The sequence below is a fragment of the Phyllopteryx taeniolatus genome, chromosome 13 (assembly GCF_024500385.1).
Source record: "Phyllopteryx taeniolatus isolate TA_2022b chromosome 13, UOR_Ptae_1.2, whole genome shotgun sequence".
Classification (NCBI taxonomy): domain Eukaryota; kingdom Metazoa; phylum Chordata; class Actinopteri; order Syngnathiformes; family Syngnathidae; genus Phyllopteryx; species Phyllopteryx taeniolatus.
The window spans coordinates 22,232,886-22,249,368 of NC_084514.1; the positions used below are offsets into that span (position 1 = coordinate 22,232,886).

Here is a 16,483-nt window from a genome sequence, read left to right on the forward strand (position 1 = left end):
AAACATACCTGCCACTGTATGACGTAGATCCTTCTGGGCCTAAGAGAAGGCAAGCTGGGGCAGCTAGGTATACAAAGCTGTCAGTGCACAAAAAATCTCCTTCTTCTGGTTTACGGGGGGCAAGGTGAGATGGCCTGGCATCCGGTTCCAAGCTGGACTGCTCCAAGTGTGGTTTCCTGTGGTCAAAGTGTTGGCGCATGCGCTCTTGCTTTATGTCATGAGCTGAGTAATCTGTAACTGTGGAGATCTCTCCATGTTGGCCAGGTCTTGCAGACACAGCAAGATATACAAAGCTATCTGGTTGGGCAAATGGATCTATGTCACCACAGTCCAGTCCTGAGCTTCTAATTGGCTTATGATAAGGATCAATAAGATGTTTGATGGTCTGCTTCAAGGGAGATGGCGGAAGAAGGGGGTCATTTCCCATTATGGTAACTTTTCTTCTCGGTGGCATTGCTTCACACTGACTTGTTTCTGTATGGTCCAGTGTGGACTTATAAGTTGAAAATAGTCCTCCTTTTTCATTTTTCCATCCATCCCCATGTTTCCCTCTAATTTCCTCTCCCCCTGCTGAGCCACAAATATCCCCCTCTCTTTCCTTATTTCCTTCCACGTCTTCATGAGGGGTTGTGCTGAGCAGTGAGGGGTAGCACCACTGGAGTTCAGCACTCTCCTCTCTGCCCCATTCCTTTAAACCTCCATCATCCCCGTCCTTCTCCAATGATGTGTTGCTGCTGCCTAGGTCGGAGCCACTGACTGGCTGGTCGCTGTCAGAGCCATCCCCCTCCTGGCTCTGATTGGATAACGAGAGAAAGACGCCACTGGAGTCAGATTCCAGCGTTAGGTTGGAGTCTGGAGAGCTGTCCTCTTTATTGGGGCTGGAAGAAAGATTGTACAATTGCTTATCACCACTATGACATTAAATTTGGCCAACCGTTTTTTGTTCATTGTTATTCCCTTTATTCCTGTTACAATCTGTGTATTGTTCCACAGTACATCCAAAGATTGAATTTAATTCCTTCAAAACCCTATTGTACTCCTGTTATTTAAAATAAATATCATGGGTGAATATTAAAGATGTTCCCATTTAAAAAAAAAAGAGAAAATAAAACACAAAAGCTCAATGGTATACATTTTAAGTAAGTTGGAAAATGTAATCTAAATCTCCATCCATCCATCCATTGTCTGAGCCGCTTATCCTCACAAGGGTCGCGTGAGTGCTGGAGCCTATCTCAGCTATCAACGAGCAGGAGGCGGGGTACACCCTGAACTGGTTGCCAGCCAATCGCAGAGCACATATAAACAAAAAACCATTCACACCCATGGGCAATTTAGAGACTTCAATGAACCTAGTGTGCATGTCTTTTGGGATGTGGGAGGAAACCAGAGTACCCGGAGAAACTACAAATATCAAATCATATTAGTTGATGAATAGATGGTGTGTCTCAAGAAACAGCGCTGCTTGTCTCAAGAAAGAACCCTCAAAGATAATTATTAGTTATGGATAGAACATACAGTAAATAGTAAACAGGAAATTTTAAAACATGGCAGCTTAGTCCACTGTGAACTATTAAACAGTTAAATCAGATGTCAATTAATGGACAAACCCAATTCCAATAAAGATGGGACGTTGTGTTAAACATAACGTTTCTGGGTGTTGTTGATAAATGGCTTTTGCTTTGCATCGTAGTTTCAAGTTGGACTTACGGATGTAGCCCCGAATTGTATTTACTGACATTGGTTTTCTGAAGTGTTCCTGAGCCCATGTGGTGATATCCTTTAAACACTGATGTCGGTTTTTGATGCAGTGCCGCCTGAGGGATCGAAGGTCACTGGCATTTAATGTTGGTTTTGGCCTTGTCGCTTCCATGCAGTGATTTCTCCAGATTCTCTGAACCTTTTGATGATATTATGGACCCTAGATGATGAAATCCCTAAATTCCTTTCAATTGTATGTTGAGGAACATTGTCCTTAAACTGTTCGACTATTTTCTCACTCACTTGTTCACAAAGAGGTGAACCTCGCCCCATCTTTGCTTGTGAATGACTGAGCAATTCAGGGAAGCTCCTTTTATACCCAATTATGGCACCCACCTGTTCCCAATTAGCCTGTTCACCTGTGGGATGTTCCAAACAGGTGTTTGATGAGCATTCCTCAACTTTCTCAGTCTTTTTTGCCACCTGTCCCAGCTTTTTTGGAACGTGTTGCAGCCATAAAATTCTAAGTTAATGATTATTTGCTAAAAACAATAAAGTTTATCAGTTTGAACATTAAATATCTTGTCTTTGTAGTGTATTCAATTAAATATAGATCGAACATGATTTGCAAATCATTGTATTCTGTTTTTATTTATGTTTAACACAACGTCCCAACTTCATTGGAATTGGGGTTGTACATGTATTGTATTACAAATGACTTTGTCACATTGACACTGACACTAACCTTGTGACCACTGTGGTGGTCCCAGCAGGAGATTTTAATGACCACCCGGCAGTATCTTTGTCTTTGTCAGTAACTGGTAATACCATGGCACTGAACTCAAGACTGACGTGGGACCTGCTCCCCACTCCTAGAAAACAGCACAAATGTAATTCAATGAAACAAGAGCAACAGGAGAAATAATCAATGTGGTCCAATCCACTTGTGATCTATATTTTGGATAATGTATTTTATCAAAGTGCAGTATTACATGGAATTTTCTAACATTTGTGTGTTCCTGAAATGGGATCTATATACTGATGAGGAATAAATAATTCCTTGGGGCTAATACAGCTCAATGTTCTGTGACAAGGAGTTTATTTAAATTATTGACATCAACAATCCAAAATATTGATGCAAGACTCATAAAAATCTGGAGTAATCTCCTCAAACAAAAGGAGCAGTATGAACACCAATATTGATTCCATTTTACTCTAGATGTACCGTATTAAAAATTATGCCATTTTATGCAATGTTTTTTTTTTTACATTTCTGGAAAAAAAAAATGACAGTATATATCTTGCATTTTTAAGGAAACTTTTGCAGAATCATTGATGACTCTATATTAGGCATGTGTATGCGATAACACAACAGTTATTTCTTTCTCTGCATGTCAAAGAACAGCGTCAGATCCCAAATAAATAATTACATTTTAGAACAAGAATTAAACAAGATGTATTTAATTTCAGTAGACAAAAATGCTCCTCAATAATGTCAAGGAGACCAATAAAGCTGGCATCTAGAATATGAGACGCCATGTTCGTTTGAACTATCATTCATTGGCTTACTAACAAATCAAAACTAGTTGGGTAAATTAGCCACTAAACAATTAATTACTATTATTGCAACATAAAATAGGAATGAGATATTTAAAAACTTTTGAAAACATATACAATCTTCTTCTTCTTCTTTTCCTTTGGGCTTGTCCCGTTAGGGGTCACCACAGCACATCATCCTTTTCCATGTAAGTCCATCCTCCTCTCGAACACCAACTGCCATCATGTCTTCCCTCACGACATCCATCAACCTTCTCTTTGGTCTTCCTCTAGCTCTCTTGCCTGGCAGCTCCATCCTCATCATCCTTCGACCAATATACTCACTATTTCTCCTCTGGACGTGTCCAAACCATTGAAGTCGGCGCTCTCTAACTTTGTCTCCAAAACATCGAACCTCGGCTGTCCCTCTGATGAGCTCCTTTCTAATTTTATCCAACCTGGTCACTCCGAGAGTGAACCTCAACATCTCTCATTCATGCACATATATTCTGTTTTACTTCGGCTAATCTTCATTCCTCTTCTTTCCAGTGCATGCCTCCATCTTTCTAACTGTTCCTCCAGCTGTTCCCTGCTTTCACTGCAGATCACAATGTCATCTGCAAACATCATGGTCCACTGGGATTCCAGTCTAACCTCATCTGTCAGCCTATCCATCACCACTGCAAAAAGGAAGGGGCTCAGGGCTGATCCCTGATGGAGTCCCACGTCCACCTTAAATTCGTCTGTCACACCTACAGCACATCATATACAATACTGTAGTTAAATGTTGGCGTTTATCGTAAAATTTTTGAGAAAGCTTTTACAGGAGAGTCACAGGTCCTAATGGTCCATTCCTCTACCAGAAGCATGCACATATTGAACATTATTAAAAGATTTGACGTACAACATACTGAGGTGACGAGCAAAAACAAACTGCTTATATAAATAAAAGCAAGCTTACATACAGTAAATATAAGCAATGTTGTGTTATTATTAGGTATTTAATCAATCATATAAGGCATATATGTCAAACTCAGGCCCGGGGGCCAAATTTGCAAATGAATGCAATTATATTTGGCCTGCAAGACCATATTAAATGTGTATTAGAGCTGGCCCGCCAGTATATAGCACATGCGCCACTAATATTATAAATCCCAGAATACTTTGCTAGTGTGTTGGCACATCCGTCTAGACCGGCGAGCGCCCCTTCCCTTTCTGTTCCAGTCATTAGCACCTATGCTACCAGTCTCCTCAAGCAAATTTACACTTCCCATTCTCAAAAATGGCCAAATGAAAGATGGAAAACTGTTAAATTCCAAGACAGGTGGGAGGCAGATTAAAAGACAGACCTGTTTGTCGTGTGCAGAGCAAATGTGGCTATTACAAAGAATATAACATAATTGAATTTTTTTTTTTAATGACCTTTATCAACTCCTAGGCAGGGACCATTAATAGTTTGAGGTTTAGATTTTTATTGAAGGACATTCTTATTTTTTGGGTTGTTTTGTTGTTGGCCTTTGAAAAAAGATTTACATCAAAAAGAAAGGTAGTTGGAGATAGATAAATAGAAGATAGACAGACAGAAGAATTCATGTTATCTATTTAAATACAAAACAACAAATAAATACCACTGATGTATTTTAACGCAAATTTGATTTAACTTGTTTATAATGTTAAAGATTGTTTATTCCCGATTTAGTGTTTAAGCAAAATTTTACTTTGTTGTCAATGATTAACTTTAACGCTACATTTCTGCAGAAAAGGGAAACATGCGCATCTCAGTGATTTTTCATTAAATATTGAGTTTGGCCCGCGACGTTGTCCCAATTTTTTATTTTGGCCCACCGTGAATTTGAGTTTGACACCCCTGACATAAGGGAACCCTTACAAGGGGACGTGGTTGTAAAACAAAAGTGACACCTGTGCTGGCCAGGACGATAGTGAGGGAGATGAAACATAATCCAAGCATCACCACTTGGTGAATCTGGGCTAGGCTGGTGGCAATGTCTCAAGGCAGACTAAGAGTAAGATTTCTGGTCTCCTGTTTTATGGTCAGACGAAACAAAAATTGAATTGTTTGACCACAGTGATGTATCCTTTATTCAACGTAAAAAAGGGGACGCCTTAAACCCTAAGAACAGCCTCCCCACTGTCACAGTCACTGGTGGTGGGAACCGTAATCTTTGGGGGTGTTTTTCAACCAGTTGACCGGGAAACCTAATCACAGAGAACGGCACCAGGAAAAAAAGCAATACTTGAAGATTCTCAACAACATCAGGCAGTCTGCAGAGAAACTTGGCTTTGCGCACCAGTGGACATTTCAGCACAACAGCAACCCAAAACACATTGCAAAAGTGGTGAAGAAATGGTTAGTGGACAAAACTTTTTTTTTTTTTCAGTGGCCCAGCCAGAATCCTGACTGGAATCCAATTGATAATCTGTGGAGGGAGCTAAAGATCAGGGTGATGGCGAGGAGACCCTGCAACATGAAAGTGTTGGAGCTCCTTGCTAAAGATGAATTGGCAAAACTATTAGTGGATACATGCAAAAACCTATTCAGCAATTATAGGAAGTGTTTGATTGCTGTAATAGCCGATAGAGAACGGTATTGATAATTCTGTACATGTCACTTTTACTTCAAATGTATATAAAAGCTGATAAAAAAAAATTTTACACAATGATGACTCTTGTACATCGTCTTATTAACTTCTGGGAGATACCTGTTATTTCCAAACCAGAAAAAAACTTTTTTGGATCATGGTCAACTAAAACAATATTAAAATAGAGCATCAGACCTTCAGCTGGTTACTTGATGTTAGTCAGTATACTGTATGTTAATCAGGTTGACTATTAAATCACCTAATTTAGACGTTGGCAAAACCACAACCTGCAGGCCACATTGGGCCAGAGTCTCTGACTGCACCTAGCAGTGTTCATGAAGTCAAAATTAAATGTAAAATATGCTCTGTTTTTACTTCGAATGGTGTGCTTTTATTTTGACATTGTGTCGACGGTACAAGCGAGCAAGAGCAACGACTTGTGACTACAATATTTCCATCTTAACACATTTTCGCAAAATTTTGTGACTTTTCAGGCCCCTCTTGCGACAATTTAAAAAACAAAAAAGAAGAAAGACTAGCGAAAATGCAAAGAGTGGTCCAATGTAAGCAATATTCTCATTTCCTACAGAGTGCAGGGAATAGGTCCAGGGGGATTTGCCCAAATAATAGGCATATGAACTGTTTTAGACCAGTGATTCTCAACTGGTGGATCGGGACCCAAAAGTGGGTTGCGGACTTATTATTGGTGTGTCGCTGACAGCGGAAGCCCAGACTTTCCTCTCCCCAGCCACTTCATCCAGATGTTCCGGGAGGATCCTGAGTTGTTCACAGGACAGCCAGGGGACCAAGGGTTCTATTTCCGTGACCGGCGTAAATACGGTGCGGCGGGCGACGTAAATCTGCGTGGGCGCAGGTTAGATCAGGTTTTCGTAATTTCATAGACCAGCGCACCCCGGCATATTTAAAAAAGGGCGGTTTGCTCCGCTGTGGGATTGAACACAGCCAACTTCATTCACTGTCACTCAAAGCGGCTCCACTCATTCCCTTTAAATGCAGCGCAATGACAGTCTCGCATGGACGCATCGCTGTACAGAAGAGGACGGAGCAATCCATCCGTGACTGGAGCATTGTCACTGCTCTTGGTCCATAAGCCAACAGAGAGCCAACATGAGCGTGGTACCCTTATTAAATACAGAATGGCCGGGTGTTAACTGCTGGTAAGTTAAATATGGCTGCAGATCTCATGCATCCATCCCCAACCCTGGTTGTTTGTATGCCATCCCCATACTTGCATGCCGGCTAGTGTGATGTTTTGATATAAATATAATAATAATAATGCATTTAATTAATCGATTTCTACAGTGATTCCAAGGGTTCAATGTCTGCTGTTCATTTGACATCCACCACACAAATTGACGAAAATCGCATGAGACCAGCGCTCAACCTACTGGGCCAGACTTAGACATCGTCCCAGCGGGCGTAAATTGAGACCGACTTTCTGCCACCAAATTATCACTTCATTGGGCCCATGTCAAAGGATACACCCTCACTGCGCTGAAACGCCCAGTTTGGCATAGACTGGTCTGCCAAATTGGCAAAGACGCAGTGAGCCTTGCGTTTGCACGAAAATCAAGATACGACAGAAATTGCAGCCTGCTGCAGATGCAGCGTCTACGAAAATAGAGCCTATAGACAGTGTGTCCTAAATCATCCGGGGAGGCCAAGGGTGGACTGGCGTACATGGAAACCAGGAATATTCCCGGTTGGCCAATAGGCCAATGCCTGCCACAAAACAAAGAAGCAAATGAAACAGAAAGGGGGGGACATAGGGTGCATTAAGCTGCCCAGTCATTTGAGTAAGAAAAAATTTGAAAGCAGACACACGCTGGGTTTCAACGTGGTCTCTAAACCAATCAGAGATAGTGAAGAGCGGGGACCCTCTGTCTGATTGGCCCTGTGCGTGTGCGTCTGGGTGTTTGCACGCGTGAAGGTGTGTGTGTGCGCGCGTGCGTACGAAATGCGGGTGCTAGCGTACACGAAGCTAGGTTTTCTGACGGTGAGGCGGCCGTTGCAGTGACAGAAAATTGAGCGGCATAAATGGAATTAGGTCTAATCCCTAATTCCACCACGGCGATGTGGGAACATTTTGGATTCAAGCCAGATGAAGCAGCCATCCCGCTAACACCAAAGATCTGGTATGTCTAATTTGTATGAAGTCGCAGCAAAGACAAGACAACTTAAAAACTCAAAGTGACACAATCCATTTTAAACACAACCATCCCACCCAATTTCTTCAGCTGGGAACAAAAAACATGGTGGGACATCTCTTGCTATCAGTTTGCATTATGGAACCCTTTGCCCAACAATGCGAATACAAACGTGAATATGGAACATGTATGCTCACACTATGTACAGAAATTTGTGTTGCCGGCTGGCTGACTTCCCCGCAGTGCGCATGAACTGGGCCAGTCTGTCCCTGACTGCCAGGCCACTTTTTCCCCCCAGTCCCCCCCGCCCGGGGCCAGCCGTGAGCACACACTTTCAGGAGCACAGCTGGCGCTGGGGACGTGGTGGCAATGTGTCCTCCCATTTTAATCAATGACAGCATAATGCATTAGCATACTAAATTAGTAATATATTAAATTAGTGAGTAAGCATAATTTTGGGGTGGTATTGTGTGGATTTTATTGTGCAAGGGTATATGATAGCAATTTGAGGTATAATATCAAATTGCACAAAGCAGTGTTTGGTAACTCGTGTAAAATGGCATTTTTTTTGCTTTTCCTGAAAAGTAGTCATTTTGGAGGTGCGAGGATTCTGCCCAACAGCGACGATATCAAACAATGTAGAAAAAAATCTTTCTCCAATCAGCAACACTCTAGAACTACAGTAGGCTATATATATTTGTGCCCGAACTAGTGTTGCAAATTAATTTACAAGAATGTATGAAAAATTAACATGGAGATACTGGAAATTTGATAAATGTCTTTAGGGAACCTAAATGTAAAACTACATAATGTGCATTGGTTAATCACAGCCAGATTTAAGGCAAACTCCCTTGAATTCTCCCTATCCTCCTCCTTATTGTTATGTTCTGGGCCATTCTTGGACAAGCACAACATGCCCACATATATGCAGACAACTACTGATATACACTCCGCATACACAAACAGTAGATGCATATACGCTACTGACACAAGATCATATCGAAAAACACTGCAAGTACTGGTAAACACTTTTGTACTCCATATATACAAATACGTTATGTGCAAATTTTTATTTTCAGATGTTTCATTGCTTAAAAAATGTGGTTTGATGCCATTTTTACATGGCATCAAAATTAAATATTTAAAAATTGTCAAAATATACTAATACTAATACTAATTATTTGTAGTTTTATTTCTTACTGGATCGATATCAGAACATTTAAATCAATATCGAATCAAATCGCAACCCTAAAAAATCGATATCGAATCAAATCGCAACCTAAAGAATCGAAATCGAATAAAAAGCTTCTCAACAATGCCAGCCCTCGTAGCAAACATCCCAACTGTCACCCCATACAAATGTAATTTCAGCTCATATTATTATATATACAAAAACAAATTGATGGATAACTGGTTTTTGAAACCGGAAGCCAGTAAAAATAAATTATTAAACTATTATTCAAATTATTTTACAATATCTCAATGTTGTTAAAGGTGAAGACAATTTGCAATTTTGCAATTGTAGAAAGATACATGAAATCGATGCACATGATTTGCTTTCACAGACCACATAAACTAATGTGGCGGGCCGGATCCTGACCCGGGGCCTTCTGTTTGACACGTTGAACTAAGTGAATGGGAATTCACCCAGTTCTTGCCATACACTACCAATGACCTAAAAATATACAGCGCTAAATTACTTCATTTTTCAACCCTTAGTGTTGGGATTTTAAATCGAAAGGGAAATGTGAAGAGATTTTTCAGATTTGAAATTGCGCTACACCATTCATTGAAATGCTAACATTTTTCTACCTAAAGTACTGTAAGTGTACAGTGTTAGATAAAAATACATAAATAAAAGACTGCAGGTTATGCCTACCTGTCGAGAAAGACCCTTTCTCTCTCTGTGGCCTGGGGTGTGTTTGGTACATGTCAGCCCGCTCCTTTTGAGACTCCAGCGGTGTTTGGTATAAATCCTTGGTGTCCCCATGGCTCTGAGACAGATCTAGGTGCTCCAAATCAGAATCCAGCTCTCTCGCTCTCCTCTCTAACTCTGTCAAGCTGAGCTCAGAGGCTGCAGAGGAGGGGGGATGGGAGCCTCCAAAGCCGACCGGGGGCCGAAGGAGAGGCCAACGTTGGAGAGAACCTGATAAAGAATCTGTATCACCTCCTGCTGCTCCTTTCTCCCAGCCATCATCCCATATAGTGTTTACCATCTCGAGCACTGAATCCCAACTCTCCATCTCATGCTCCTCTCCAAAGGATTCTCTAATTCCTCCTTCCACCACACCTTCATGCTTTATGTGTGCCACCACCTCCACCGTTTGCGACTGTTCCTCTTGTTTTCTATCTTTAATAGTTCTCTTTTCCATTTTCTCGCAGATTGTTTCATTATCCCTTTCTTCTAATACTTCTTTGATTTTGTTTCCACTTTCTTGAGCTTTTTGTTCTGAGCTCATTTTCATCTGGTCTTGTTTGACTTCTTCCACCAGTTGCTTCCCAGCTGTAGCCTTTGCCCTTACTACATTCTCTTTAATTTTATCATAGCTCTTGTCAATTTCCCCAGCATGTTCTGTTCCCTCTTTCTCATCATTATTCTCAGTCTTATTGCCTTGTTTCTCCCTGGTCTTACATCTCCAGAGTTCTTCCTGGTCTCTGTAGACCCTCCAGTGCTCCAGGTTCTGCTCTTTCAGGGACGCTCTGCCCACTAAATTTGCTCCTTGTACTTGTTCTTGGTGGGGGGGCTCTTTTAGTGAGGAGCGCCCTGTAAAAATTGTAAGATCTGTCGAAAGCGGGTTCTCTGAGTGATGGCCTGGACGGAAATGGAGATGGGAATGTGGGCGACGCTTCTCTAAGGCAGAAATTACTGATGGAAGTGGTGGAAGGATAGGGAGGTTATGGATTGCACCACCTTGCCGAACAGTTCTCTTTCTAACCATGATTCGACGAGGCCAGGTGGACTCAATGCCTTCAGCTGGGCCTGTTGATTCTGCAAGACTTTTTCTAAGTCGTGGGCTAAGGACCCCAGGTCTCAACCCTGTGGCTGTACCGGGTCGAGACCTGGAACTGGACTTCGATGATTTGGACTTCTGGCTTTTGGATCCTTTTCCAACATGGCCTGATTTAATTTTTTCGATATCTAAAGGTGTTTTCAGAGCTTTCTCTTGAGGGGCAGTTTCAGGTTTCTCCACAGCCTCTTCATTTACCTGAGTTTTATCCATGCTGTTGTTGTTTTCTTTATTGGCAGTCTCATTGTTATTTTTAGTTTCTATTTCCTTACCCAACCCCGCTTTGGGTACTGCCTCATGCTCATGTGAAGACACAATCGTTACCTCTTTTTCAACTTTAGGTTCTAATTTTGCAGCTAGTGCTGAGTTCAACTTGTTAACAATGTTAGCTTCTTCTGTTGCATTCTCCACCGGCCTTGGACTATCTTTTATCTCAGGGCCTTTTTCAATATCTATCTTTATTCTAAAATCATATACAGTTCCATTATCAATTTTATCTCCAAGCACAACTCCATTGTCTACATTATACAAAGTTGATGGTGTAGCCTCTGCAATTGGTTCTGGTTTACCAACACCTCTTCCAAATTTTTCTCCACCCCTCATCTCTCCCTTTTGTCTCTCTCTGTTTCCAGCTTTTGACATATTTTCCACCTGTCCTTCAGATTCCACTTTTCCTTCCAAATCCCTCCCTCCCGCGCTTGTTTTCACCTGTGAGCCCATTCTTTTTTCAGATCCATTTTTAACACCAACTTTGGATCCATTTTCATATTTGCTCGAACTTCCAGGTCTATTTTTTCCGTGTATTCCAGTCATGCTGTCAGCCTCAAACATGCTTCCACCTCCACTGACTAACCTTAATCCACAACTAGGCTTGCTGTCAACTAACCTTAAACCCATATTCCCATTGTCACTTTTAGAAACCATACCCCCGCCAATAGTATCTGAGCCTACTTTTGAACCAGCTCTATTCCTACCCACGGCACCAGTGCCCATTCTTGGGGCAGCACTTGGTGAAGGTGAAGGCGAAGGCTGGGGAAGTAAAAGAGGGGTTGTGTCTAATACCTGTTCAGGTTCTAAAAAGACATAGTCTCTTTCTGAAGGCAGAGGAACCGGTCGACCATACCCAAATGTCCCAAAACTTGTTTCCTTCCGCTCCCTTTCTCTTGCTCTCTCTCTTTCCAGTCTCCCCCTTTCCCTCTCTCTTTCCCACTCTCGCTGTGCCCACCCTCTCTCCATCTCCCTCTCTCTCTCCCTTTCCCACTCCCGCTCTCGCTCACCACAGCCCCAGCCACCTTGCTCCCTCAGGTCCTGCTCAAGGTCATGAGCAGACAGTTGGACCAATGGGGCTTCGTAAGGGGAACGTCTGAGTTCATGTGGTGGTGACATCCTTAGGCTCTGGCTTTGGGAGAAATGCCTCGGGTGAATCACATGGGGAGGTGAACAACGCAAACTTTGAGATTGACTTGGGCGAGGTTTGGCAGGTGAGAAGAAGACTGGAGTATGGTAACCAGATGAGAGAGGCGAGCCAGAGAAGGGGGTAATAATGGGAGATGTAAGCGAGGAAGACGGCCCTCCTGGGTGAGAATAGTGTGCAGGGTTCAAACATCCCCCTCCTTGGGCCAGCATTTCATTTGTAGTGATGTCCAAACATTCCAGATGTTTCGGAGGTGTGAGAACTTTCCAGGAGTGACGACCATCTCTACTCTTACTGCTGTCCCCGTGATGAGGGTGATAGTGATGGTGATGCTTCTTGGATGAAGAAGACACTCCTGGTGCTGAGAAGGAGGACACAGCTGGTGAAACTGATCGAGTGAAATGTCCAGGTGAAGGGCAGCCACTGCCATCCGTATCCTGAACTCCGAGTTTCAGTGAATCATAGATGGCCCGTTCATCGAGGCGGCGAACAAATGAAGGGTTTGGAGTTAGAGAGCAGGGCTGAGAGTCAAACATTTCAGCTGGGGATCTGCTAACCCTAAGAGAGCCACTTGCAGAGTAGCTGAAACTCCCTTCACCTCCATTATCTCGTCGTGTGGATGCTCCAGGGTGTTGGTGATGGTGGTGGTGGCTGTCAATTTGTTGATTGATGCACATGGTATCATAGATGGAGCGTTGTGGTACATAGCCATCACCGTATCCCCCTTCCATCATCATATTTCGACCTCTCACTCCTCTCTCCCCAACTGCATGTTTCTCCAGGCAACATGAGCTCTTCCTGAAACAGCCTGGGCGGCTAAGTGGTTTTCCCATGTTTTGTTGGTAAGTAGTCGGTGGGAAGGGTGGATGGGAGACACGGGAGAAGTTTGAAGCGTCAATTGTGAAGTCTTTTGTTTAACTAGATCTGAAGAATGTTATTATAAACTGCAGTATGCACAACAGCGGGCAGAAGACAAACCAGACAGCTTGACTGCAACAGATACATTTAAAAATGTGTTTAAAATTATGTCTTTCAGTAAAAACAATGAAGAGTAATGTTTAAATTCTACGCTGATTAGCAAAAAAAATAAATAAGAGAAGATCTTATCTTTTTAACAATTTAGGTCAATTAAAGAGACTCCCATGACTGAAAACATGTCTCAAAGGAGTTCGGAAATTGAGTAATTATTTTTTTTAAATGACCTTGAATAAAAAGAAAATAAACGTCCACTTTCATGTCCACAGTTCTTTGCTCATCTATCAATAAAAAATGTTCTCTCCCTCCCACGTTTCTTCCAGTATAGTTTGTTTATGTGTAATGTTTTTTTTGTCTTTATGGCTGTGTGCTTGGAGCCAGTTGTGTCTTAATCTGCTAAAGTACTAGGAAGACAGGCGCAGAGCACAGTGGATGGAAGACTGGATGCAGTCAAAGCTTCTTCTCATTCTTGCTGTTTGTTGAGTTGAGTCGTCCATCTGTGAAAAATAAATGAGAAAAATTATGCTGGAGAGCATGGAAGTCTTTCCTCAAACTGTCAATGTGTATTACATACACATTCAGATATTAGGTAAACAGCAAAGTTCACAATTTTACATTTGAAAAGACCTTTTACATTAAAAAAAGATCAACTTTGTTTTCAGTTTACAAACTTTACAGAAGGTTGCACTTAGTGACTACTAATCTCTTAAGAAATTGAGATTTGAGATCCAATCGAGAATTTTGCAATTATTAAAACAGCCAAAGACATTTGGTATCAAAAATAGAGTTGTATCCTATGAAAATCTATAAGACTGAGAACATACTCTACCTGACAATAACATTAAAATGTGGGATAGATATCAAGATATTTATTAAAATTACTGTTCCTTCACGTTAACTAAATATTTTGTGTTTCACTACCATTAATTACAATCAGAGCCTCTTATAAAGTTTTTTCATTCATTCATTCATTTTCCATACTGCTCATCCTTATAAAGATTTTATTTTATTAAATCTTTGTGTGTGTAGCCTTTATGGGCATTTAAACAATTTATCAGGTGTGATATCTGGACAACATCGCTTGATTTAAGCACCTTTACTGTAGGTCAGCGGGAAATGATGAACAAGTTAATAATTTTAAACTTAAAAAAAAATACAAAGAAAAATCTTTGCTCTGCTTTTCACAAAAGACCTGAAGTAAGTTCATTGCCTGAATTGCCTGAATTATTGATACCCCTTACAAAAATGTAATTCATCTCAATCAATTTAGTTTATGTTTTAAAACATCTATGCATCATTCTATATAGCTGCATCTAAGCATCTCTATTTCAACACTGCCCCTGCCACCTGCTCGATTTCCTCCAGTCAATAGAAAACCTTATCAACGCGGTCAGTCTCTAGAATCCAGTCTCCCATCCCATTCTGGGAATGCATTTCCCTTATGCATGCACAATTGTTTTCCTTACCAGAATTGTGCCTGTGCCGTGCCTTTTGATGCATTTTGCATCTTGAGCTGTGTCGTTTTCTCTTTCTCTTTCAGTAGCTTGTATTTTTCTCCTCCTCTTCTCTTGCTCTCTCTCTGCAGTGAATCATGCCTTCTGTCAGAGGAAGGTTTTTTTGGGGGGGGGTTTTGACAAGCGCGCTCTCTGCCAACCAACACACCAACGCAAACCCTCCTCCTTTACCCTTCTTCGCGCTAGTGCCCCTCATTCTCTCGCTCTCTCTCTCTCTCTCTCCCTCCCTCTTCTGCTCACTCTCCCTCCCATTTACACTCCATACAGCTTTGGAGAAGCAGCGAGCAACTTTTCCTCTCTCTATCTATCCTTTTCTATATTTCAACCTGCGTAATCATATTGTCCTTCTCATTAAATGATTGATTTGTGATTGATTGTCCAATATATCTGCGCTTCATTCTCGAATATGCTTTTCAGTTTAGTTAGACCTTTGGGGAAAACAGCAAGGGCATTAGAAACAATGTGAAGAATGAATGAATGAATGATTGAATCTATCGATCTATCTATCTATCTATCTATCTATCTATCTATCTATCTATCTATCTATCTATCTATCTATCTATCTATCTATCTATCTATCTATCTATCTATCTATCTATCTATCTATCTATCTATCTATCTATCTATCTATCTATCTATCTGTATCTATCTATCTAGCTATCTATCTAGCTAGCTATCTAACAGCTCCCACACACTTCTTTTCTCCATCCCTCTTGTATAGCCCTCTCAGCTTGCCCTCTACCTCCCACTCTACACCTCAGCATTAATGCAACATGCATCACTGTGGAGGCGGCAAGGTAGTTAGTAGAGGCAGGAGCAGCATCAGCAACAACAGCCACAGATACACCAGCCTCATCCAGCCAAGCCTCATCCAGCCAAGATAAGATTCATTTGATTGACAAAGAATCACTCAGTGATTCAGTGACATCACCACAGGAACACTGGGGCATTTGTTTCAGATTTACTTCAGACACTTAATATCAGCACCAAAAATAAGTGTACTTGTAGCAATATAGAGCATGACATTGCATCATTGAACAGACTAATGTAGCATGAAATTTTACAATCGTAGACCATAAAAAGGCTTTCATGACAGACAAATTCTGATATGTGTGTTTGCATTCATCAAGTTTTGGGGACATAGATCTGTTTCCACCATTACTCATGGAGGCGTCCTTGGGTACGGGCACCAAATAGCAGGTCCCAATTAGGTAACCGATGTTATGGGGACCTCTTGCTTTATGGGTTCTCAAAGGGAACTAATGTTATAGACCTTTTGTGATATGGGTCCCCATAGCTGAACTGACTCTGAGGCTCTATATTCGGAGACTGCACAACGTACGTCGGAGCACAAATGGTGCACATCCTGCTATTTGTGTCAGCGCAAGGCTCGCTGCGCGTTTGCCTATTTGGCCGACCGGTTTGCATCAAGTTGGGTTGTTTAACAAATGGAAACAATACAGTATAAGAGCATTTCTTGGAGCTGAATTTGCCTTAATCTGTTGTTTTACAAAGACTTTACTTCATAAAGATTTTATTTATTATGTTTTAGATTAGGCCGCACGGTGGA

At 41.5% G+C, this 16,483-nt stretch overlaps 1 protein-coding gene across 2 annotated transcripts in view; it reads right to left on the bottom strand.

Annotated features, from left to right (window-relative positions):
• Positions 1-15,063, bottom strand: part of LOC133487404 (uncharacterized) — a 26,701-nt gene extending 11,638 nt beyond the window's left edge. The window contains exons 1-4 of one of the 2 annotated variants that reach the window (XM_061793901.1): positions 14,866-15,063; positions 9,882-13,896; positions 2,444-2,570; positions 9-878 (exon numbers count right to left, since the gene is read on the bottom strand). In XM_061793901.1, the coding sequence (XP_061649885.1) occupies positions 9-878; positions 2,444-2,570; positions 9,882-13,257 (4,373 nt within the window). In that variant the 5' untranslated portion in view covers positions 13,258-13,896; positions 14,866-15,063. Of the gene's footprint in view, positions 1-8; positions 879-2,443; positions 8,119-9,881; positions 13,897-14,865 lie in introns of those variants that run through there. The other variant, XM_061793902.1, reaches the window with a different exon arrangement.
• Between the last annotated feature and the right edge of the window lie 1,420 nt (positions 15,064-16,483).